Source organism: Nerophis lumbriciformis, linkage group LG11 (genome assembly GCF_033978685.3).
Source record: "Nerophis lumbriciformis linkage group LG11, RoL_Nlum_v2.1, whole genome shotgun sequence".
NCBI classification, from domain to species: domain Eukaryota; kingdom Metazoa; phylum Chordata; class Actinopteri; order Syngnathiformes; family Syngnathidae; genus Nerophis; species Nerophis lumbriciformis.
The window spans coordinates 19,947,517-19,974,430 of record NC_084558.2 but is presented as its reverse complement, the minus strand read 5'-3'; the positions used below and the strand labels follow the sequence as shown (position 1 = coordinate 19,974,430).

Genomic DNA, 26,914 nt, shown 5'->3' with positions numbered 1-26,914 from the left:
TGATGTTTAGTTGGTGTTTTCACATACCTTACTGATTGAAAATAAAATTGGATATGGTTGAACGGATACAATGAAACACTATTCAGCATGTGAAGTCAACTTGTTTTTCCATTCTACTTGTACTCCAACCATTTTTTTGCTTATGTTGCTATTTAGTGTTTCCAAAATAAATACCTTCCAAAAATGGACTGCTACTGTTTTGTAAGTAGGTCAGACCAACAAAATCAGCATTGGATGAAATAATTATTTCTCTCACTGTAATAATCAGCACAATGACCAACCAACTCATGACAAACACCAGTGCCAAGTGGACTTGGGTTTACAAATAGGGGTTGTGATTGATGATGAGCATGGGGAAAGAGAAGCTAATTCTTCTCTTAGAAATACGTCGAATGTGCCAGACACTGTACAAATCCTGAGATTCACGTGTTAATACACCTATAAGGACAAATTGTTATTATTTTACGATAAATGTTAAGTAGTAAGAAAGTGTTTAGTCCAGGAAATACTCTAAGTAGTAAGGGAAAGATCTGGGGTTTCACACACTGTGAAAGATAAGTGAGAAATAGTGACAGGGAGGAAGTTGAGTAGTTCAAAGAATGTTCAGAGCTTAAAAAGGGTGTATTTAAAAGATCGAAACTCAGGACCTGGACAAAACTGACACAACTAATCAACTGCAGAGAAAAAGAGTCCCATCAACACACAAGGAATGGCTTGAAGGCATAATTACCACGCTCATGAGTGATGACTGAGGAAGGGAAGAAAGTGCAATACAACAAAATGGGGGAAAGACAACAGGAAAGGAAAGAAAGAGAGAAAGAAAGAAAAAACAAATAAAGGGTTATATTTATAGGGAATACAGTTGCACAATTATGAATTTGATTCTTGTGATTGATTGTGATAGTGGAAAAAAATATTTTGACAGAACCACCTGGGGTTAAAGTTGCCAGTCAAATGTCAATTTGGAAGAAGTAGAACTTAAAAAAAAAAAGTTTTCATATAACGATTACATATGATGTAATTGTGCAACTAATGACATGTAAAAATGCATTGAAATGGAAAAAAACTTATGCAAAGCGTTCAGAATTTTTTTTGAGTGTGTTTTATTCCCTGAGGTTTGTTTCTGGGGTTGTTTTTCTCTTCCTATGTCTGTTTCATTTTATGTTTGCATTTGCACTGTAATATTCAAAATGCACACCATCACAAAAATAATATTAACGTTTATAAAAGTAATGTGTTTAACAATATAAAATCTAAATTAAGAATGAAAATAATCGAAGAAAAAAATGTCTCTTAAAGGGGAACTGAACTTTTTTTTGGAATTTTGCTTATCATTCACAATCATTATGAAAGACATGAGGACGGATGGAATTTTTTTTTGATGCATTCTACCTTGTAAATAAACGTAAATAAAAGTTTGCTTACAGCGAAGTCAATGGGAGGTCCTCTATTTCGCCCATAAAATACAATAAATAGCCATTCAAAAAGCGGCAACAATACTCCATTTACATTTTGTGATTTGCATTATGACCAAGTATTAGTGATATTGTTATTATAAGCGCTAACACGTACAAATTATTTATAGCGGCGCCTTGATCATGATCGACAGTTGAGGTGTTTCCTTGCTTCTTTGCTCCCTGGAACTTTATTCTGGATCATAAATCATGCCTCAACACCTGGATAGAAGAAGAATGAGAATATATTCCGACAAATTGGTACACTTTGACAGCCAATTTAAACCCGGAAATGGCGAGAACAACACAAAAAGATACTTAGTTCCACCGCCCTTTTTTTTACGAGGATTATGAGTCATACTTCATCTAAATAGGAATATAATAACATTCTTTCAGTCGGCATCCTAATGACAGCAGACATTGTACAATAAGTGATGTTTTATTATGTTAATGTTAATAACCACTGATTATTTTGAAATTAATGCACCGCGTATGCTTAAAATCATCAAAATACGTAAATATTACATGTTATTATAAATATGCCCATTACTACATTACATATATACTTACATCATGTATATGAAACCTTAATGGAGGTGTTTGGATGTTTTTTAAGGGCTTTTATAGGCAGAAAAGAGCAGCTCCCATAGGCTCCATTGTAAGCAGACTTTTGATCTGCTATTTGATATTTAAAATGCATTAAAAAAAAATCCATTGCATGTCTTTCACAATGATAGTGAACAATTGGCAAAATTCCCCCAAAAAGTGCAGTTCCCCTTTAAGACGTGTACATGTGTGCTGTACATACTGTGTACATACGATTAACTTAAAAGTGCCATATGTAATAATTTCATGTCAAGTAATCATTAAATGGCCCTGATATGTCAAAAGGCATTAATAAATCATGTTGTTTTCGAATGCCTCTATAAATGATAACGGTAGTTCAGCCGGGATATGCTCATTTCAAAATTACATTTACAGCCCCGAAATATTGTTATTGTTATTTCGATGCCCCGCCCTCCACCGTTTGACCAATTAGAAAGTCTGTGAGTGTGTCACAACCATGTTGCCAGTTACGCACGGCCATCTTTGTCTGGCTACTGCCACTGGTAAAGTTACTAAACATGTCAGACCTTAGTAAATCTAAAAGGCGTCGTTACGATTCTCAACTTATTCATGGCAAAGCCAGGAACAAAACGAGGATTTGTATCGGGGATGGCTTTAAAAGATGGAGACCATTGAAGGCGGAGAAGATTTTTTTCGTCTGACGGCAAACTTGCTAAGTTCCTCCTTGATAAATGGGTTGTACTTGTATAGCGCTTTTCTACCTTCAAGGTACTCAAAGCGCTTTGACACTACTTCCACATTTACCCATTCACACACACATTCACACACTGATGGAGGGAGCTGCCATGCAAGGCGCTAACCAGCACCCATCAGGAGCAAGGGTGAAGTGTCTTGCTCAGGACACAACGGACATGACGAGGTTGGTACTAGGTGGGGATTGAACCAGGGACCCTCGGGTCGCGCACGGCCATTCTTCCACTGCGCCACGCCGTAGGTAAGTCAGGCATTTACGTTTTCTTATTACTTGTCATGAATGGAAATGGACATTTTGTATGTAAACTATATTGTCCAATACAGTCTATTATCTTGTCTAACAACGCTAGTATGTTCGTGCAATGCATGCTTAGGAGAGAAGCACCATCACTGTAGTGTAATGCTTACTTAGCATGCTAATGACACATCGACATACAGGCTAATGGGGGGGAAATATATGCCCTGTATGTCGATGTGTATTCCAACTGACAGGGCAACATGTATTTTCGACGATGAGATCCGCCCGGAGTTCCTTAAGGCTCTGGATGCTTTGGGGCTGTCTTGGTTGACAAGACTCTGCAGCATCACATGGACATCGGGGGCGGTACCTCTGGATTGGCAGACCGGGGTAGTGGTTCCTCTCTTTAAGAAGGGGAAGGTGCACTGGAGAGGAGGTTACGCCGGATAGTCGAACCTCGGATTCAGGAGGAACAGTGTGGTTTTCGTCCTGGTCGTGGAACTGTGGACCAGCCCTATACTCTCGGCAGGGTCCTTGAGGGTGCATGGGAGTTTGCCCAAACAGTCTCCATGTGCTTTGTGGACTTGGAGAAGGGATTCGACCGTGTCCCTCGGGAAGTCCTGTGGAGAGTGCTCAGAGAGTATGGGGCATCGGACTGTCTGATTGTGGCGGTCCGCTCCCTGTACGATCAGTGTCAGAGCTTGGTCCGCATTGCCGGCAGTAAGTCGGACACATTTCCAGTGAGGGTTGGACTCCGTCAAGGCTGCCCTTTGTCACCGATTCTGTTCATAACTTTTATGGACAGAATTTCTAGGCGCAGTCAAGGCGTTGAGGGGATCCGGTTTGGTGGCTGCATGATTAGGTCTCTGCTTTTTGCAGATGATGTGGTCCTGATGGCTTCATCTGGCCAGGATCTTCAGCTCTCACTGCATTGTTTCGCAGCCGAGTGTGAAGCGACTGGGATGAGAATCAGCACCTCCAAGTCCGAGTCCATAGTTCTCGCCCGGAAAAGGGTGGAATTCCATCTCCGGGTTGGGGAGGAGACCCTGCCCCAAGTGGAGGAGTTCAAGTACCTAGGAGTCTTGTTCACGAGTGAGGGAAGAGTGGATCGTGAGATCGACAGGCGGATCGGTGCGGCGTCTTCAGTAATGTGGACGCTGTATCGACCCGTTGTGGTGAAGAAGGAGCTGAGCCGGAAGGCAAAACTCTCAATTTACTGGTTGATCTACGTTCCCATCCTCTCCTATGGTCATGAGCTTTGGGTTATGACCGAAAGGACAAGATCACGGGTACAAGCGGCCGAAATGAGTTTCCTCCGCCGGGTGGCGAGGCTCTCCCTTAGAGATAGGGTGAGAAGCTCTGCCATCCGGGAGGAGCTCAAAGTAAAGCCGCTGCTCCTCCACATCGAGAGGAGCCAGATGAGGTGGTTCGGGCATCTGGTCAGGATGCCACCCGAACGCCTCCCTAGGGAGGTGTTTAGGGCATGTCCAAACGGTAGGAGGCCACGGGGAAGAACCAGGACACGTTGGGAAGACTATGTCTCCCGGCTGGCCTGGGAACGCCTCGGGATCCCCCGGAAGAGCTGGACGAAGTGGCTGGGGAGAGGAAAGTCTGGGCTTCCCTGCTTAAGCTGCTGCCCCCGCGACCCAACCTCGGATAAGCGGAAGAAGATGGATAGATGGATGGATATATGTATATAAATATTTCGATGGTGGTCTTTGCGGTGAAACTAGACATTTTATCAGGGTAAAGCCAACAATCTGTCCCGACTCCCGACAAAAATATTGCTGCGTAACTTTACAAATACATTTGGCTAATCGACATCAGTAAAATGTGGCAGAATTAATTAGTAAACCATCTTGCAAGAAGCATAAACAAGAGAAAGCTAAAGCGTAGGACTCGTCGATTGCCATTTGAAGTTCCGTGGAGTAGGATTTGGATTCGGCTGCGTATCTGGCAACTTAAGTCATGGAGAGTGGGAGGGGACTACAGAATTGTAACCGTGATTGCAGTACCATTTCTGGCCACATTACTACATATGGCACCTTTAAAGAAGTTGCATACACATTATATACAGTTTCACGCCAATTAATTTCACGTTCACTGTAAATTGAATGTTTTTGTTGTGTTAATTTATGGTAAGTATGGTACTGTATTATTTCAGACATGCTTGTACTAAGAACATCACATGGTTACATTTGCTCAATTAAACATGTCTGAAAAGGAGTAGGAGGAAGCAAAGCTTAAATTTAATCCTACACCTTCTCCATGTCCACTACTGATAATCCATTTGTACCATAACTTTAACGTGTTTTTTTTCACCATCTGTGTAAACGAAGGGAAAGTGTTGAAAAAAACATATACACTGAACAAAAATATAAACACAACACTTTTGTTTTTGCTCCCATTTTTCATGAGTTGAACTCAAAGATTTAAAACATTTACTAATTACACAAAAGACTTAGTCCTCTCAAATATTGTTCACAAATCTGTCTAAATCTGTGTGAGTTAGTTGTTAGTTGTTAGTGAGCACTTCTTATTTGCCAAGATAATCAATCCCACCTCACAAGTGTAGCATTTCAAGATGCTGATAAAACAGCATGATTATTGCAGAGGTGTGCCTTCGGCTGCCCACAGTAAAAGGCCACTGTGAAATGTGCAGTTTTATCGTACAGTACAATGCCAAAGATGTTGTTATTTTTGAGGAGGCGGGCAGTTGGCATGCTGACTGCAGGAAGGTCCACTAGAGCTGTTGCCTGTGAATTGAATGTTAGGCTATCATAAGCCGTCTCCAACATCCCAGTTTTTGCATTGCCAGCATACTCACCGAACATGTCACCTATTTAGCATGTTTGGGATGCTGTGGATCGGCTTATACACCTCTTATTGTGGGCAGCCTAAGGCACATCTGTGCAATAATCATGCTGTTTAATCAGCATCTAGATAAGTCACACCTGTGAGGTCGGATGGATTATCTTGGCAAAGAAGAAGTGCTCACTAACACAGATTTAGACAGATTGGTGAACAATATTTGAGAGGAATATTTGAGAGAAATTCTTAATTTAGTTAGCAAATAAAACGTTTTTACCTGATCCCTCCTCAGTCACCATTCCAAGTCCTTCTGCTTTGTTCTGCCTCTCGAATGCATTTAGATCAAGAACACTGGGGGAAAAATGTTTGATTTTATTTTGTAAAACAAAAAAAAACAACAACATGCTAACACACAAGTAGCCACCTCAACTAAAACTAAATTTCACATCACAAGAAGTGGTTTGCAATACATATTTGTGTTTACGCCTGCTAATACAGTGGTACAGTACAAGTGCCCCACCTTACAATTTTTTTTAGATACAGGCCGTCTCTGTGCTACTTTACGTGGCAAGCAAAAATGTGAGTCACGAGTAAGCTTCAGATACCTCTCCACTGCTAGTTGGCGTATGTCACAGAATGTCACAGTGAACCCCATAAGATCTGCCGAACATCCGGTGTCTCACTTGCTATCATTAGCTAATAGACAGACAAAACGTAGTTTTTCCAACCATGGTTTCAAAGAAAGTAAGTGTAAAAGACAGTGCAGTGAAAACGCGGAAATATTAATTAAATTCAAGAAATAAATCATTAGCGCAGCAGTCTGAGATGATGCAGGTGTTCCTATAATGCTGCCTTTACATGATCCCCACTGTTTACCGATTAGTGTTACGATTATACATTAACGTGTATTCACTTTGCTACAAGTTTGGAGGCCAGATTGTAAACAAGTTGACACTGTTGAAAACCACGTCAGCTGCAGTTACAAAGGTCAGTGCCATCTTAAGCTCTAGTAGGTGTGAGTGTAAATAGTTGTGTGTCTATATGTGCCCCCACATTGTCTGGGTTTACTCCAATTTTTGCCACACCCGTATCCCTAAACAGGATGAACTAGAGAATTAGATAGATCGCTTTGTTAAAAATTTAAAAAAAAACTGGACCGACACCAGCAGATGACATGGCACCCCAAACCATCACTGATGGTGGAAACTTTACACTAGACTTCAGGCAACGTGGATCCTGTATCTCTCCTGTCTTCCTCCAGACTCTGGGACCTCGATTTCCAAAGGAAATGCAAAATTTGCATGGTTGGGTGATGGTTTGGGGTGCCATGTCATCTGCTGGTGTCGGTCCACTCTGTTTCCTGAGATCCAGGGTCAACGCAGCCGTCTACCAGCAAGTTTTAGAGCACTTCATGCTTCCTGCTGCTGACCTGCTCTATGGAGATGGAGATTTCAAGTTCCAACAGGACTTGGCGCCTGCACACAGCGCAAAATCTACCCGTGCCTGGTTTACGGACCATGGTATTTCTGTTCTAAATTGGCCCGCCAACTCCCCTGACCTTAGCCCCATAGAAAATCTGTGGGGTATTGTGAAAAGGAAGATGCAGAATGCCAGACCCAAAAACGCAGAAGAGTTGAAGGCCACTATCAGAGCAACCTGGGCTCTCATAACACCTGAGCAGTGCCAGAAACTCATCGACTCCATGCCACGCCGCATTAACGCAGTAATTGAGGCAAAAGGAGCTCCAACCAAGTATTGAGTATTGTACATGCTCATATTTTTCATTTTCATACTTTTCAGTTGGCCAACATTTCTAAAAATCCCTTTTTTGTATTAGCCTTAAGTAATATTCTAATTTTGTGACACACGGAATTTTGGATTTTAATTTGTTGCCACTTCAAATCATCAAAATTAAATGAAATAAACATTTGAATGCATCAGTCTGTGTGCAATGAATAAATATAATGTACAAGTTACACCTTTTGAATGCAATTACTGAAATAAATCAAGTTTTTCAAAATATTCTAATTTACTGGCTTTTACCTGTATTTATTATTTAGAATGTTTTTTGTTTTTTTAAATCCATCCGTCGTCATGTCTTTCATAATGATTGTGAACGATAGGCAAAATTCCAAAAAAAGTGCAGTTCCCCATATTCTCTACAAGTCATATTAGGCTCCAATGTAGCTGTTTTTACGTTAGAGCTTTTGTGCAATCAGATTTGTGCAATCAGAATTCAGTAAACTTGTTCTGCAAGGGTGTAAGAAATCTGCCGAAGGCCTTCTGAATCAACATAGCGGCGGTCTGTGCAGTGTAGGTGAACAGGGCACATACAGTTGATAGACAGTTGCGATAGCCAATCACATCACGAGTTGTTGACAGTAAGCCTCCTAGTTTGCCTAGCGTCGAACCATATAAGGTGGTCTACTGTGATTGGATACTCACTTGTGAGTTGTGAGAGTAGGAAGTGCTATGGTAGATGAATCGACACACACCAAAGCCACAATCATTATGTTTGTTTTACGCGCAAAATTGTGATTTGGTTGCAGATATACAGTAGTTGCAAGGCCATTTTCAAGAAAAACATTTCAAGAGAGGTCAGCCAACCCCTGAGCTAGCTAACCTGTCCCAGCCAGTGAGAGGGTTTGCGCGCCACTTCCAATCAACAAACAATGAGCAATACCCCTGGCTCATAGCTTCCAATAGGTGCTGCAAAACTGATCTGCTGGGAATGCCTTTCCTTTGCAAAGGATCGACTTGGGTGTGCGGCGCTATACTGGATTTGCAAAAACATTTTTTTTAAACCAAGGCAACAATGAGACACCAAAGCGCAGCTGGACATTTGCAAGCTACGGTGCTTTTAAAACCTTTTGGGGACACCCGAGTTGATACACAGCTCAACGAACAAGGAAAGAGGGCTGCACAAAGAAATGGTGAAGAAAGCTCAGGAGATCTTGAGGAAAAAAGGAGAACGGATATTGTGTGCAAATAAGTATTTGGGGAGTGCGAATATTGTATTTCTTAATTTTTTCACATTTGATATGTTTTTAAAATTATTTAAACTTTGACAGTACCACGTACAGATATGTTTATATTAATTTTGAAATGCGCCAAAAAATAGCCTGTTGTGTACAGTATTGAGGTGATCCAATGCCCAGTAGTGCGCAAGTGTGTTTCTGTATAGTATTTCTCCAGCCATGGTGATGAACTGACATATATTATGGTATTATGAGAGGTATTTATTAAAGTTGGACTAAGTAGGACATCACTGAAGGCCTCGGTGTGAAATGCACTGCGTGCCACTGATAGATAGAAATTTCTGTTTATTTTCACTATTTTCCTGAAAAGACGCATTGAGGCTAGAGAGTGTGTACTATTACCCGATTAATCGAACACATTTAGTATTCAATTACTAAAATAATCGATAGCTGCAGCCCTTATACAAACATTTACCTGCATGACTGCATGAGGCCAGCAAGACTCTGAAAGAAACCTACATCCTTTTTGTTCTTCAGGTAATCCAGCATTTTCTGCAAAAAGGTCAGACAATTTAGTTGTATTTATTGAAATGTAAAATGCACTGATGGACAAAGAAGAGACAACAATACCTGCTGGACTGTAGAGTTTCCTCCATTAAGTATAGCAATGCCCAGTTTTAGAGTAGAGGCCACCATAGGACCTATCTCACCTGGCACAAAGAAATTGCACTCTTAGTTTTCTCTTTACACAGACACAGGTATTAATATATTTGTGCAATCCCAGGAATATGAAAAAACTTGTTTAAACTTGATATTATGATTCTAACATTCAGTAGATGGATAAGGGCATACAATTTGGTGATGGATGAGGATTATTCATCCTTGGTTAGCCTCGAACCATTGCAGCGTTTATTATTTCGGTTAGTGTTTGCTTTATTTACTTTATTTACCAATGAAAACTCCTTACCTTTGCTGGCACTAATGGTCTGAAGGACCATTTCAGCAGCTCCGCGATCATGCAGCCGTTCTTGCTGATATAACAACTTCTGCTTTTCCATCTCCTTTTCCTGCCCATTGAAAGGGGAAAGCATGTTTGACTGATAATGATTTGCAACCAACTATAAGGAAGAAAACGTACTTCAAAACTTTTTACTTCATCTCCATCTTCATCTCCTTCATCATGGCAGCTCTGAGGAGAAACAAAGGAAAAGAAACAAAAACTCAAATTAAGAGTGGAGAATGACATCATCCAAAAACGTAGCATGTACCTTGGCCATGATGTCAGCATAAGCCATGTAGAGATTGTCTTCATCCAGTTTACTACAAGAACAAATATTGGATTTAGGAATGAAATACGATCCGTTTGGCAAAAGGCTAAACAATTGGAACCCACCACTTCTCTGTGAGGGCTGTTCTACTGAAGAGCTGGATGAGCTGATGCAGGGGGTCGATGTGTTTCACTCCTTCCTCCTCCTCAAACGGCTCTAGTTCACTTGATTTCTGAAATAGATATCAGTACTTGTTCATACTACTACTGTATGTTTTGTTTCTATGGAAGTAGGACCATGTCATGTGTCAGAGTAAATATGACAACAGATCAATAATCTAATTTGCTGATGATTCAGTAATTGTTAGTTTGCTAAATGGAGATGAACATTATTGATGATTTTGTATGCTGGTATGATGAGTCTTACCTCCAGCTCAACATATCAAAAACAAAAGATATGCTGATTGACTTTAGGAAGAGACCCCATGAGAACCAACCCACTGTGATTAAAAACCAGGTCATTGACTATGTGCGGACGTATAAATGCCTTGGGACTTGGAATTGATGAACAACTGAAATTTGAAGCTAACTGTGATGTGGTGTGGAAAAAAGCTCACCAGTGTTTATACTGTCAAATAAAACTAATTTTAATGTTGACAAGACCATCATGATCATGTTTTACCATGCTTTTATAGAACCTACGTTGTCTTGCTACTCAGTCTCATAGTTCAGTCATCTGTCACTAAAAATTGTAAAAGTTTCAAGTAAATAAATTGGTGAGTCGCAGCTGTCTCCAGCCATCCTCTACAATAAGCAGGTAGTCAGGATAGTTTCCTCAATTTTAACTGATGCATCTCAATATCTACACAGCCATTTTCATCTTCTCCCCTCTGGACGGAGGTTTTTAGTCCCAAGAGGCAAAACCAGTTGGTACAGATGTAGTTTTGTCCCAGCTGCCATCAAAGAACTAAACAAGTTTTAGTCCCTCTTTTTGCCCATATTTGGTGTAGTTTATCCTTTTTTATTTTGGCTTGTCCAAAATCTTATCTGAATGTGATTTAATATTTATCGTTTTCAAGGAGAACTTTGAGTACATTTACATTTTTTTAATCTTACCAATGTTTGTAATGCATGTTATGTGGTAGGTCATGTCTAAGATTTTATATTTTCCTGTATGTCGAAATGGATGACCTGATCTTGCTGGCTGCAAAACAAGTTCACCTTCCGGTACTAATAAAGTAACCTAACCTCACCTAACCTAGTATAACAACATCGGCAATATTGGGGCAACTTGTCCGGGAGAGACCAATACTTGGAACAGCTAATATCCTGCATAGAACCCTTAAGATCAGGCATACAACTATATGTTTTACATTAATTATTATACTTTCCAGAGTATAAGTCGCTACTTTTTTCCTACGCTTTAAACCCTGCGGCTTATAAAACAGTGCGGCTAATTGATGGATTTTTCTTTGCTAAAGGCCAACAGAGACACTGAAATGGTGTGTTATTACTTGTGCTATGGTACCATCTTTTGTACGAGTTCGCTCGCTGCACTCACTACGCTCACTACAGTATTTCCTTCTGTTTAGTACTTTGAACCGGAAGTACAAGTGTTGTTCCGTTGACTAGTCATCTATTCTATAGCATTTCAACTCTTATGGTTTCTTCATTCATCACTCCGAGCAACTTTTGTAAGTTTTACAATATAACAAACAATGTATATTTACCGGTACAAATCGTCACATGTTTGATAGTAGTGTTTTCATGCATATTTGTACATGCTGTCGCAATGAAATCAGCTAGCGTTGTCGGCATTAGCTAATATGCTAACACATTTACAAGTGTCTATGTTAGTATCATTAACTCATAATGGCATTCTTGTTGTATTATTTCCATCTATACATCCATTTTCTACCGCTTGTCCCTCAGTTTCACAAATTCCTCAGTAAATTTACCAAATTGTCACAGTGATGGAGAGCTAGCTTCCACAGCTAATGGGTCCATGACGATGTCTTCTGTTTTGTTTGATCACCTGTTTTACTGCCGTGTTACAGGAACCGTTTGGAAACAATTACGGTATGTAAATAATCATTTACACAATTTTTCTGTGTAAATAACTTATTTGACAACGTTTCTGCGGCTTATAGTCCCGTGCGGCTAATTTTTTATTCATTTATACATGGAAACATATTTTTTCTTCTAAACATTTTGTGGGTGCGGCTTATTATACCTCTATAGTCTGGAAAATACGGTAACTTGGTAGGTCAAGATCCCTACTAAGTAAAGATGCCCTTTTCAAAAAGTCAAAATATAGGGGGATTTTTTTGCAGATGTTTTAAAATTATTAAATGATGTTCCTCCGAGTCTAGATGTAGGATTAAACAATGTCATTTTATATATTAAGTTCCTTAAAAGTCACTAATCAAAGATCATAAGAGACACAATTTGCAATATATGCAGCTGCACTGTATACTGTAAACTTACAGCAAGATCCTCTATTAGTTTATCTTCAAAAAAGTGTTCTTCTGCTTCAATCCAAGATTTCTCATAGCCCTGCAGGAACAAGTTGACAGCCCGGTGCCTAGATTGAGAGAGACCATATATTAACTGTGAAGTAACTACAGTGGAACCTCGGTTTACGAGCCCCTCATTGTGCGAACTTTTCAACTTACGAACCACATACCGAATAAACATAGGCTATAGTGTACGAACCATTTGTTTGTGTACACGCATTTCATCTACCCATTGTGTGCTTACAGCACAGCCATTTTGTGCCCGGCAGGCTGATGGATCTCCGGTGTTCATTCAGACAGCAGAGCAGCGCTGTCATTAGCTACTGTGCTAAGCGATTCTTTCTGTTTTTTAAATGTTTTTAAACATTTTTACAACATTTTTCTAGTTTTGTTAGCTCAATATGAGTCCAACTGACTAGCAATGTGTAGTTTGAAACATTCAGTAAGTATCCATAGACCCCCACCCCAAGATTTCAAACTGTGAGTGCACCACAGGGCTAGTGACCATGTGTGCATTTATACAGTAGGCAGAGCGGCTGCATAGTAGCTGGCTGTTGTTGTTTTAGCTTTAATAATCAATAGAAAGTTGATCCATCCCACTTTGTTTGTTTGATATATGTACAGTATAGTGCTTCATACTGTGTTCAAAGTGTACAAACAGTCAGTAATATAAGGACTTTTGCTGAGGCTAGAACCCATTATTAATGTTTACATTGTGTCTTATGGATAGATTTGCTTCAACATACACACTTTTCTAATTATGAACCCTGATCAAGAAACAATTAAGTTCGTAAATTGTGGTTCCACTGTACGTCATAATATTTTACTTTTTCCCCAATCCTTTACTCAGTGTAGATTACATACAAACCCCGTTTCCATATGAGTTGGGAAATTGTGTTAGATGTAAATATAAATGGAATACAATGATTTGCAAACCATTTTCAACCCATATTCAGTTGAATATGCTACAAAGACAACATATTTGATGTTCAAACTGATAAACATTTTTTTTTTGCAAATAATCATTAACTTTAGAATTTGATGCCAGCAACACGTGACAAAGAAGTTGGGAAGGTGGCAATAAATACTGATAAAGTTGAGGAATGCTCATCAAACACTTATTTGGAACACCCACAGGTGAACAGGCAAATTGGGAACAGGTGGGTGCCATGATTGAGTATAAAAGTAGATTCCATGAAATGCTCAGTCATTCACAAACAAGGATGGGGCGAGGGTCACCACTTTGTCAACAAATGCGTGGCGCAGTGGAAGAGTGGCCGTGCGCGACCCGAGGGTCCCTGGTTCAATCCCCACCTAGTACCAACCTCGTCATGTCCGTTGTGTCCTGAGCAAGACACTTCACCCTTGCTCCTGATGGGTGCTGGTTAGCGCCTTGCATGGCAGCTCCCTCCATCAGTGTGTGAATGTGTGTGTGAATGGGTAAATGTGGAAGTAGTGTCAAAGCGCTTTGAGTACCTTGAAGGTAGAAAAGCGCTATACAAGTACAACCCATTTATCATTTATGATACAAAGTGGAAAAGTGTTCTGTGGTCTGACGAGTCCACATTTCAAAAATTGTTTTTGGAAACTGTGGATGTCGTGTCTTCAGGACCAAAGAGGAAAAGAACCATCCAGATTGTTATAGGCGCAAAATTGAAAAGCCAGCATCTGTGATGGTATGGGGGTGTATTAGTGCCCAAGACATGGGTAACTTACACATCTGTGAAGGCGCCATTAATGCTGAAATGTACATACAGGTTTTGGAACAACATATGTTGCCATCCAAGCAACGTTACCATGGACGCCACTGCTTATTTCAGCAAGACAATGCCAAGCCACGTGTTACATCAACGTGCTTTCATAGTAAAAGAGTGCGGGTACTAGACTGGCCTGCCTGTGGTCCAGACCTGTCTCCCATTGAAAATGTGTGGCGCATTATGAAGCCTAAAATACCACAACGGAGACCCCCGGACTGTTGAACAACTTAAGCTGTACATCAAGCAAGAATGGGAAAGAATTCCACCTGAGAAGCTTAAAAAATGTGTCTCCTCAGTTCCCAAACGTTTACTGAGTTTTGTTCAAAGGAAAGGCCATGTAACACAGTGGTGAACATGCCCTTTCCCAACTACTTTGGCACGTGTTGCAGCCATGAAATTCTAAGTTAATTATTATTTGAAAAAAAAAAAAAAAAAGTTTATGAGTTTGAACATCAAATATCTTGTCTTTGTAGTGCATTCAATTGAATATGGGTTGAAAAGAATTTTCAAATCATTGTTATCCGTTTATATTTACATCTAACACAATTTCCCAACTCATATGGAAACGGGGTTTGTAAATATTTCCATTTAGCATCTCTGTGTGTGCAAGTGTGCATGCATATAATTCACCTGGGCAGATTATAGAGGGGAGCCATTCTAAAGCAAGCAACCACAGCTCTCTTTCTCTGTTTTGACAGTAATTTGTGCCACACAGCCTTCTTACTGCGCTGAGGATGTTCAACCTAAGAAGACAACACAACTCAGAGACCTTTCAGTTTATGCATAGTACGCTGGCAGGCGGGAAAAATAAATCACAGTAAACTTGAATTGTGACATGCTCTTTTCTCCATATAAAGTACAATAATAAACCTGAGCCATCACCTTATCTCATATCCAGTGAATGTTTATTTACATTCATTGTGCCTCGATTGAATAATGAGGCATTTTGAGAAGAATAAACTGCAATTCACAACAATACGAACCTGGTCTAAGTGGAAGAGGACATGAGCGATGTTTAAAACTCTTTCCACGGTCCTCTCTGGGTCAGAGGTGTAGTTACAGTGTTTCGGAATGTCTCTGTACAGCGCCATCTGCCATCGAATGGCTGGATCCTGTAACTATAGCAGACACACACACACACACACACGCACACACACAGGAAACTAAATTATCTGAAGTGCATAAGTCATAGTGTAGCATTTACGTACAAATGTAAAATTTAATTGTAGCACTCCTGTATAGATGGGGTCTCAAAATCCTTCCTGTATTGTCCAAGTTTTACAATGATTAGATAAATAGTCAATAAGTTATGAGAAAGTTACCGCTGTGCCCCACCTCTGCAAAAACATTTCAGTTAATGTCAATCAAGCGATGTAGCTCAGTATCAATAGATAAGACCGTTTTAAAATACATTTTCAAAACACAAGATGATTTGTCATATAACAGTATTTAAATTCAATAGATAACATGCACCATAGTATTTGTCTAGGGTAGAGGAACTACTATGCAGAGCATACTGTATTAAGCTAGAGTAGTAAGTACAATGCAAAACTAAATGTTACTACTCACTGATGTTGGGGGAATGATCAATCCAAATTTTTTTTTTGAGGTAATGAAAATTCCGGACTTATAACCTGTTACTTTTTTCCAATGTCTTGAGCCCTGCGGCTTATAAAACGGTACGACTAATTTCCGGATTTTTTTTCCGCTGATGGCCATAATGCAAATAGTTTAACACTGAAAAGGTGCTTTGGACGAGTTCGCTCACTGCAGGTGCTGCGATGTGTATGTCTACAGTATTTCCTTCTGTTTAGTGCTTTCAATCGGAAGTACAAGTGCCATTCTGTCTTTATGGATTCTTGATTCATCACTCCAAGCAACATTTATAAGTTTTACTATATAAGTAAAACTATACAACTAACTAAACCTTCCCATGTGTGATGTATGTTTTTATGCATATTTGTACGTGTTATCGTAATGTAATCTAGCTAGCGTCGTTAGCATTAGCTAATATGCTAACACATTTATCAGTGTCTGTGTTAGAAATTTGAACTTACAATAGCATTCTTTTTAAATTGTTTCAGTTTCGTAAATTCACCAACACATCACCGCGGAGGTATTGAGTCTGTTTAGCTGAATGGAGAGCTAGCTTCCGCAGCTGGTGGGTCCCTGACAATGACTTCTGTTTTGTTTGATCACCTTATTTACTGCCGTGTTACAGACACCATTCGGAAACAAGGTATGTTAATAAACATTTTCAAAATATTTTTATAAATACATTTCATAGCTATAGGTATATCTGTGGCTTATATATATATATATATATATATATATATATATATATGTAAACTTTTTTTTTTTTTATAGTGTGTGTGGCTTTTATACCGGTGCGCTCAATAGTCTGGAAAATACAGTAAATAGTTTTAAAAAGAGTGGTACCTCCAAAGGTTAACTGGCATGCACAGCTGATTGGTTGCAGAGGAGCAAAGGTAAGTCAAGTTTGCTAAAGTGGCCAAATGATGCATCATGCCTTTACAACATAAACACAGGCCTGACCATTTACTGTGTAAAGTCAAGGATGTTATTATCAGCTTTCTAGAGGTGAACAAACACTTACTGTGGATCTCTGTTGTGACTGTAAGTATTTTTACCTTTCCCTGTAGATACAAGTTGTTTTTGATGACCTCACGCACTTCATCCTCAGTATCTTTCTGGGAATAAAAAATGTGGTATTGTTTTATACAACAGGTCACTTCACTGTCATTTTATCATTATAAAGGCAAGAGATGTTTATAATAACCTGTACAATACCTAAGATGTTGTGGTGCTTTTCAATCACATTTTATTTACTGAAATGGTTATATAACAATAACACAGCAAAAATATAAATATTAAATAAATAAAACATGTTTTTATACCTGATTAAATCTGTTTTTAGCAAGTGCAATCAGCTCTTGTTCCCCAGGAGCACAAATGTTGAGTCCAACAGGCAGCAGACGCTTTAAAGTTGCCACAATCAAACTGGTTTGCGTAGAATATCTGTCCCCCTTTTTCCTCAGCTTCTTCCTCTCCTGGTCAGAAACTATTCCCTGAAGTACAGTTTGAAGATTAGAAGACAACATACCAATACAGTTAGGACTGTAATATATTTGGGATTATTTACAGTGCCACAACCATTTGTAAAATTGCCCTTACACATCAATAAACTGAACAGAAAAATAAAAATGTGACTGAAGAAAAGTCTTGCATGTCTGACGTTTAGGATTCAGTCTTGAGGCCTTAGAAAGATGAAAAGAAGTGCCCATAAACCTGGAGCTTAAACACACGATGAGTTCCAAATAAGACAATATTAATGACCTAATGATGCAAGTGCAGCTACTTGAAAAAGAACAGTCCTAACTCAAAGAAAAAGTGGATGACTGACAGGAACAGAAATTGGGCATCCAACCTCCATTAAATAAATATCCCACAGTGAAGGAACAGACATTTGAATCAGTTAAGTCCACTTTTCCATGGGGAGACTTCAAAAAAAGATCTTCTCCCAGACCCATTTTGTAAAATTTCACCACTGGGCAGGGGAGAGACAGGAGGCCTGATCCACATTAATCCTGAAGTCAACCTGGCTTGCTCAGCTCTTCTATACCCCAGTACACCCCAGTATTTACTACTTACTTATTAGTCTATAACTTGGTAGTCAGAATCGATCGTCAGGATGCCAAGACTGACCCAGTCGACTGTGCGGATAAAACCACTAGTCTGGTTCAACGGGCAGGAAAGCAAACCAATCAAGTGCGAACACGGCACAACAAGACATAGAAGATTATGTTGGCGATCCACTGCACCCAGAAGTTCCGAATGATAATGGCCTATCGTGCAACTGGATTTAGCACAACAGTTCCTTTTATCGCAATCTCTTTTGCGCGCAGTTGTTGTGCAGCAACATCTCTTTAACACTGTTATGTACAGAAAACTTGACAATAAGAATCTTTGAAGTCTGTAAAGTTTTAACAAAGTCCTGCAGAGAAAGGGGAAGCAACAAGTGGTGACTACCACTAGCAGTTGTAGTTCTAAATTGGCCCTAGTGTGTGAACGTGAGTGTGAATTTTGTCTGTCTATCTGTGTTGGCCCTGCGATGAGGTGGCAACTTGTCCAAGGTGTACCCCGCCTTCTGACCAAATGCAGCTGAGATAGGCTCTAGCACCCCCCATGGCCCCGAAAAGGACAAGCAGTAGAAAATGGATGGTTAGATAATTCTTAGAAGACCTAATGAACCTAATTGGACTACTCAGCAATCTCCACGCCAGGGTTGGAAATTACTCAAGAGCTGGGTACACACAAGCTGGTGAGGATAAACGGAAATTTGTCAACTTCGTTTGCTAAAAATCAACGGATCATCACTGAAGGACAAAAAAAGCATAATTGAATGATGGAAAAAACACTTATTTTAAATTCTCAACCAGCCTTTCTTGGCAAATAGTATGGCTTTGGATAGGATTGGAGGAGAACCCCGAGTGGAATGGATAACATTCCTGTTAAATGCTTCACCAGCTTAGAAGACTCACTGTGAGACCAGGCCAAGCGTTGTTGTTCTGAATTTCATGGTGAGGCAGGTTTAAGAAAAACGCTAAGAGCAAAACCTAGTCATTTACGGCACCTTCCTCTTTCTCTCTAGTGTAAAGAAAAGTAAAATTTGTTTAATTTGTTTCTGTTCTGCATATGATACTATATTAAATGTGTTGCCACCCCACTTCTTTATTATGAGACACAACATCTAAGGTTTTTTTTCTATTGAAATAAATAAAAAACGACGTTATTTTAAACTCATGATAACATACCTTTGACATCTTACACTTGGAATCCGAGATGAGGAAGGACATGTTGTGGATTTCATTCTGCACCACGAAATTCTGCTCCTCTCTTTTGAAATTCTGCCAAAAATGTAAAGTACAAGATTGTTGTCACTTTTAAACATGTGGCCACGAACATTGTTGACATTTTGAGGCAGGAACGTATACACTGCGTCAGGATTTGTTTTTATAAAAAAAAGTTTAAGGATAGGATTATTAAAGGCCAAGGACTTTCTTACATGAGACTTTGCCCAGAAGATGAACACTTCAGCCACCATTCGGAACAACACTTCGGCTTCTGGATTAGATTCTTTCAGCCATGTGGCCCTGTGAATATATTGAGGAACTTAATTATATATATTAATAATAAATCTTGGTGATAAAGTTGCAGTTAAAAGTTATGATCATGAGCATGAATGTCATGGGACATGTTTGTATAATGATAATATTGTATTGGTATTGTTTGTATTGGTAATGATTTATTTGAACCATCATTTTTCCAGAGATGAATGATTATACAATATAATCTTCAGTGATTTTAAAAACAAGAATTGGGTACACATTTTTGAATTTATTTAGGTTTTTCTCAAATTCACGAAGGGCCCATTAAATTAACCAATGCTCAGAAGAATGAGAAAGTCCAAATAAGGAGAATTGTAGAATTATACAAGTTGGCAAAGTCTTTTGGTGCCATTACAAACACCTGCGGATTCAAAGATTATTAACTCAATTTAACAATTGTACAAAAGTATAAGTAATTAAGATGTGCCACCACCATGTTATGGTCTGAAACAAGACCCAAACTGTACCCTCAGATAAAAGCATTTTGCTCATAATGTTCAGAAACCACCAACTCTCAAGTCTGCTGTTAAATATACATTTCTATAACACCAGTGTCATTGTCCACAGTGAATCAAGCTTTACATCAACGTAGACTGAGATGGTTTCGACCAAGAAGGAAGCCCCTTCCCTGAAATTGACACTTTCAAAAATGGCTGAAATTTGCAACTGCACACATTGACAACCCAAATGCTAGTCAAAGACTGAGCCACAATGACAACAAGTAGAGGAGTAAAGTTTAGGCTTTCAAACCTAAGAACAGCGACACATCGGTCAATATGTTAGTGGCATGCTCTGGGGCTGTTTTGCTGCCATGGATAGGTGCAATGCAAAAATAATGAAAGAGGAGGACTTCCTTCCTACATTACATACACATGACGTTTCTGGAATGGCCTTATTAAAACCTCTACCTCCACCCAATCAAACTACTTCTAATATTTTTTCTTTCCATAATCAATAGCAGTGTTTGATTCAGAAACCAACAAATTTAAATAAAATCAGATAATTCTGCTAAAACAAAGGTTGAATATCCAGACATAATTAGGCCAGAAACTGGTTGATGTGAATAATTTTTAGGGGCTTTTCACAAAATATTAGTGGAGGTGTATGTACAGTGGTACCTCAATTTACGAGAACCTTAACTTACAAGTATTTTGAGATACGAGCAGTCTCTCTGCTTATTGTTATGCTTTATAAGGGACCTTGTATGCAAAACCAATCTTTACCTGTTTTTAGGTATTTGGGATCTGCATAAACCCTGAAAATTTGAAATCAAACCATGGAGAAATGGAGGAGATATTTATAAAACAATATTGCCTTTCATTCATACTTCCTCTAAACGAGCCATTTGGAATTTGGCCCATTTGTGACATTTTTCCCATTGGTGATTTCAGCGGATATCTCCATATAAAGTTTTAACCGAAGAGCTTTGCCCGAGTCCGCCATTGTAGTCGAACGTTGTAGTCAACAAATTCTTTCTTATTTTCGATCCTCTATCCTTGTTTTGGCACAGACTGGATCATACATGCCCATGCACCCTCTGCTGTTGTCATTCTTAATACAAAGTAGCATATACTTCAAACCTCTATCTGTTAGTAGACTTGAAATGGAAGCGCTAAAAAGTACAACATGGCTGACGGGGAGAAGACACAGTTGAATTGGAGGAAAGTAAATAAGAAGAGACGGTCAGAAGGGAGCTTGAAGATGGTCTGTAAAACATAATCTATGCAAATTTGTTACCAAATAACTACCATCACATGTTATGTAGACCACAAATGTAGAACAAAAAATCATAGTATGACCCCTTTAAATTATGAGCATAATTTCAATTAGGAGCACTCTCAAGAAATCAACACAATCCTCCAGCCACCAAAAGTATAACGTGAGTGCGAAGGAGGCCGTCTGCACATCTGTCAATTTGCATCACTTCACACAGCAGACATTATTCCATGGAAATATGGAATATGGAGAAGCGCAGCACGGTGAAACAGGGGTTAGTGGATGTGCCTCACAATAAGAAGGTCCTGGGTTCGATCCCCGGGCTCGGGGTCTTTCTGTGTGGAGTTTGTATGTTGCATGTTCTCCCCGTGAGGGTTCCCTCTGGGTACTCTGGCTTCCTCCCATCTCCAAAGACATGCACCTGGGGAGAGGCTGATTGGCAACACTAAATTGTCCCTAGTGTGTATATGTGAGTGTGAATGTTGTCTGTCTATCTGTGTTGGCATTGTGACAAGGTGGTGACTTGTCCAGGCTGAACCCTACCTTCTGCCCGAATGCAGCTGGGATAGGCTCCAGCACCCCCGTGATCCCGAGACAAGCGGTCGAAAATGGATAGACCAAATATGGAGAAGATGCCAAATGGTCTGCCCAACTTACTTCAATTACTTCTTTCTTCCTGACTCTAAAAACTGGATGAGCGAGCCTTGCTCACAGAGTCATACATACAGTACATGTCGGTTGCTGTCAACTGAGACCTCTCCGGTTCGTAACTGGTTCGTGTACAACATAATCAACGATTTTCTAGTTCCCATTACTAAACAACGGAGAGGCAGCCTAAAGAGGACACTGCAATAGTTTGGTCCTCAAAGTAAATGCTAACAATATTATTACATTATTTCATAAAACTACTGTAGTTGTTTGTAGTACATGATATTGTATTGATTTTGAAACAATATTTTGTATCTAATAATTTGTTTTGCTTTTTAAGTCATATCACATGTTAAAAATTTGAATTTTCTTTAAGTGGGGCGAAAGCATGGATTAAAACTATTTCAATTCATTTCAATGAGCGGGCTGCTTTGAAATAAGAGTACTTTGAGTTAAGCGCTCGGTCATAGAACCAATTGCGCTCGTAAGTTGTAGTACCACTGTACAGTAACACTGTATTTTGACACTGCTTAAATGAGAGCAAACACCGTTTTGGATAAAAACTTTTGACCACAACTTAATGAAAGTGTTTGTTCAGTTTCATTTAAAACAGTTTGTTGTTGTCAAAATATTTTGCAGTGCAGTATGTCCATTATTGTTTCAGAAACACACAACAATCATTTTACCTGCTGTAGTCGACAAACCGTATGAGGAGTGGATAAAAGGCATAGAGGTCTCTGACGAGCACAGAGAATTGGTCCAAAATAAGAAGCTCCGTTTCTGACATCTCACCCCTCCCCTCTGCCTTGCATTGCTCTTCGTCCATCAGCACGACTGCTGCTTTCTACATAATTAGAAAAATAACAAAAGAAATCTCAAGAAACCACCAAAAATTTTGTTGGCGACAGTAACTACAAATATCTTTTGAATAAATGTTTTTGACAAAAAAAAAATCCAAATAATTTTAGACTGAACATTTGGGAGTGAACGTACACAGAATGTGAACTCACTGGATTCAGAATTTTGCTTGACCACATGATATGAAATTTCAAGTCATGATTACATTTGGTACACATCTTTCAGAAATTGACAAGCGAATATATGTAAAGTTTGCGCAAGATTGGTTGAAAATAGAAATGGCTAGTTGGCTACTGATCAGTATCGGACGATTTTCTTGAAAAAGTATGTGATCGCCATTGCCGAATAATGCGTTTCAATGCCGATCACAAACGCAGATTTGGGTTGTATTTATTTTTGGTTCCCCGGCTGACAAGCTGGCAGCTAATTGTGTATATCCATACGAAGTGCAGAGCCACTCCCCTAGGTTAATATTATCACCTCTTACAGGAAATCAACTGGATTTCCTAATATTTTAAGTATCATTATCAAGTATGAGGATGAGGCTATACAAGTTATACACCGAGAGAAAGCATGCCGTAGCAGACATTCTGATAGCTAAGCTAGCCGCTAAGCTAGATAGGAACGAGCTACACTTTTAAGAAGTGTAGCTCGAACTGCGTTGCAGCAGAAAGTAAGCAGATTAATAAGAGGTAAATAGAGGATAATATAACAACTGTTGATGTGCAATGTTAAGGACATTATTTACAAAAAGTAATTATTAGTTACTTCTTATTTTCCCAAAATATTAACTGAAATACAAAATGTCTATGAATGTTCTCATTCATTCAGGTCATTGCTATCTTATGGCATTCAATTGATCGCAACTGGGCGGTTTGGTTTGTTTTTTCATCGTTTTGCCTCTCACCAGAGTAGGCTTCATCAGTTTATGCTCATAAACTTAAGCCTGGTGTATACTCTCGCATCACGTAGCTTGCGTGGGCGACGCCTTGTCCCCCCTTCCCCCTGCGTAGCCTCTCGTGTAGCCTACGTGCACCTCACAAAAGTCCTAGGTTCGTGTCACCGGCGACGCAGAGCTGTGATTGGTCAGTTTCTGCCAAGGAGGGTCGCTGAACACAGACTTTTTGCTTGAAATGCACACATTATTGTATGAAATAAAACAACAGCGATTAAACATTTGCATGAAAACTGATATTGTATAATTAATATCTTGGTGCGTTATCAAAATAATTACCGAATGTGTGTTTTTCAGCTTATTGTGTTGTTGTTGCATCCACAAGAAGTCCTAAAGTGAAAGTACGACACTTAACTTCTATTGACAATCTTGCGCTAACAGGTTAAATTCCGACACATATTCTTTCTTATGTACACGTCTTTTTCTCTCACACACAACACTCATTCTACGTCAATAAACTTTCAGGCACGGTATATTTACAAACATTTGTGAACTCTGAACATGAACATAAACACCAGCATGTCATTAACTTACAGTAACTTTAACTTTAACAGTTTTGTTTATTTACAATTACATGTTGGATCTCTCTTGTCCAGTGTCCCGAACGGCCGAATATTGTTGCAATTAATAATAGTGTCCTCTGCCGTGACTTGTTCAGAAGTTGCATGGTCTATCTTCACAAAGGTTTATAAGCAAAACGTCCATTAAAAGCAATCTGATTATTGTGAAGGATTAGTTCCAGTGTGGATAATGTTGTCAGTGTTGCGGTTCAGTGGTTGCATATAGTCACTCTTCACAGAAAGGAAATACACAATATCTAGTCTGCAGTTACTCCTTCTGAAGACACTGCACATTAGTGTTTTGGAAGAGAATTACAAGCCTGTCACCACCCCCCACGGAAGAACTATTAATCAAACAAGACGCCATCGGGGGGATGCAAGCTAAGCGACGTGAGAGTATATCCCAACCTTAAGATTGGTCAGAGATAGTCTTAGACTTATATTGGTCAGTTCTAGTCTTGCGGCTGGTGCCAATACCTCAGTAGGCTTCATCCGTTCATGCCGCTCGCCTTTTTCTGAACCATACAGACAATTTCTGGTCTGATTGGTCAAATCTAATCTAGATCAAGTCTATGATGAAGCCTACTGAGGTATTGGTACCAGCCGCTAGTATAGATCTGACCAATCTAAATCTATGAGCATGAACTGATGAAGCCTACTCGGATGTCTTCTAAGACAAACTAAACAGTCCAGTTGCAATCGATTGAATTGATGATTAATGATTAATTACAAAATGAATTATTCCTTGATAGATGCAATTAATTACTTGGGAAAGTAATTAATGCGTTACTTTTTTAACTTTCATATATCTGGTGTATGCAGTTGAGAGATGTTTCATGAGAGAAGAGTGTATGCCTTTAAAAGGCGGTGCCTGATGCATCATTAGCTGTTTTAGGTCAGCATTGGTAGTCTGAAAGGCTGGAAGAAGATTATTAACGACAGCACTTGAGGAATATTTTCACTGATAGTTAATAAACTGTGTTTCTGCTTGTCCACAAACAGGGTATTGCAGGATTTTTATTGTTGATGATTGTCACTTTATTGAATGTTCATTATTCCCCTGTAGCAGCAGTAGCACACATTCACGTGCCTGCTTTGGCTGCTGCTTGCACTAGTAAGGAGCTACTTCATAAGGTGAACTTGCTGGGATTCTAAAACTGTCTTGTCCGCATCTAAAGTAGCATGCTAAGTTACATCAAACATATCAGTAACAGCGTTGTAACGTACATATTTAATTAGATTACTTGTTACAATAAAAACTAACGGCATTTATAACGCCGTTATGGAACACTGTTTTTCCAAAAACTGTTAAGTGTCAGCATGGTCGCAGCCAGTACATGACACATAAGAGGACACCGGATCAATCCATAAATTGGTGGTGTCGACACCAAGGGTAATATCAGTATATGATTAATACTATAATTATCAATATTTTATCAAAATAATTTATTTTTTTAGTTTTTGTTAATGTTTACAAATCCAGAGAGGAAGTCCCAGGCCACAGGATGACTTTTTGAGGGCAAAAATGATTTCAATTAGTAATAAATAGTCGTTTTTTGTTTAGTTATTGTTTACTAATGCCTTTGTTTTGCACAGACTGTAGATATAGTTATAACAGAGAATAAGGAACTACCATATTTTTCGGGCTATAAGGTGCACTTAAAATCCTTTCCTTTTCTCAAAAATCGATGATGCGCCTAATGCACGGATTAATTCTAATTGTGCTTATTCGAGTTGTGGTACATGGTGTAATGATAAATGTGACCAGTAGATGGCAGTCACACATGAGGGATAGCAATCAATCCCAAAACGTTAATGTTTCATTGAGAATATAAAACATAACGCACAGAGTTTTAAGTCCGAAAAGACCGTTTTTGCCCCAATACCAATTAAAATGAGGGTTGCTATTGTTCTGTACAAGCTCGCCAGTTGTGCTGAATACAAAGTTATTGCTAATCAGTTTGGAGTGCACAAATGCTACTGAAGAGGTTTGAGTACGCTTTCTTCTTTGCCTTGTAATATTTCTGGAGTCTGAATGAATCTGGCATTCTCTATTTCCTCATCTACCTTCTTAAATAAATCTAAAAAAAAGTTTTTCTCCCTCGATGCACTTAAAAATGTTCCGTTCTTTGAATTTGTGAAGCAAATAAACAGTCTCAGTCTTCATTCCAGTTGTTGCCTATGTTATGATTGAATGGTATCTGCTCCGGGTTATGTCCTGCGCGTTGAGACTGGCGAATGCGCGATACACGCATCCACTCGAGAGATCTGTTTTTTAATCACATAATCTAGGTATTACTCTGACTTTTCAAAAGCCAAACACAATCAGATAAAGGTACAGGTAAAAGCCAGTAAATTAGAATATTTTGAAAAACTTGATTTATTTCAGTAATTGCATTCAAAAGGTGTAACTTGTACATTATATTTATTCATTGCACACAGACTGATGCATTCAAATGTTTATTTCATTTAATTTTGATGATTTGAAGTGGCAACAAATGAAAATCCAAAATTCCGTGTGTCACAAAATTAGAATATTACTTAAGGCTAATACAAAAAAGGGATTTTTAGAAATGTTGGCCAACTGAAAAGTATGAAAATGAAAAATATGAGCATGTACAATACTCAATACTTGGTTGGAGCTCCT

General features: G+C 39.1%; 1 protein-coding gene across 13 annotated transcripts in view; it reads right to left on the bottom strand.

The window, feature by feature from the left end:
• Positions 1–26,914, bottom strand: part of ryr2a (ryanodine receptor 2a (cardiac)) — a 249,867-nt gene that overhangs the window by 64,576 nt on the left and 158,377 nt on the right. For 8 of the 13 annotated variants that reach the window (XR_009815903.2, XM_061967101.1, XM_061967103.1 and 5 more), the window contains 16 exons: positions 22,581–22,738; positions 19,428–19,515; positions 19,177–19,269; positions 17,260–17,430; positions 16,993–17,052; positions 15,325–15,459; positions 14,972–15,084; positions 12,556–12,652; positions 10,195–10,301; positions 10,070–10,121; positions 9,940–9,990; positions 9,769–9,868; positions 9,432–9,511; positions 9,277–9,353; positions 6,101–6,174; positions 731–748 (listed from right to left, as the gene is read on the bottom strand). Coding sequence is in view for 12 of the 13 variants with exons in the window: in XM_061967101.1 (XP_061823085.1) it covers positions 731–748; positions 6,101–6,174; positions 9,277–9,353; positions 9,432–9,511; positions 9,769–9,868; positions 9,940–9,990; positions 10,070–10,121; positions 10,195–10,301; positions 12,556–12,652; positions 14,972–15,084; positions 15,325–15,459; positions 16,993–17,052; positions 17,260–17,430; positions 19,177–19,269; positions 19,428–19,515; positions 22,581–22,738 (1,474 nt within the window). In the remaining variant the exon portion in view is untranslated. The remainder of the gene's footprint in view (positions 1–730; positions 749–6,100; positions 6,175–9,276; positions 9,354–9,431; positions 9,512–9,768; positions 9,869–9,939; positions 9,991–10,069; positions 10,122–10,194; positions 10,302–12,555; positions 12,653–14,971; positions 15,085–15,324; positions 15,460–16,992; positions 17,053–17,259; positions 17,431–19,176; positions 19,270–19,427; positions 19,516–22,580; positions 22,739–26,914) is intronic. The other 5 variants (XM_061967104.1, XM_061967112.1, XM_061967107.1 and 2 more) reach the window with 3 other exon arrangements.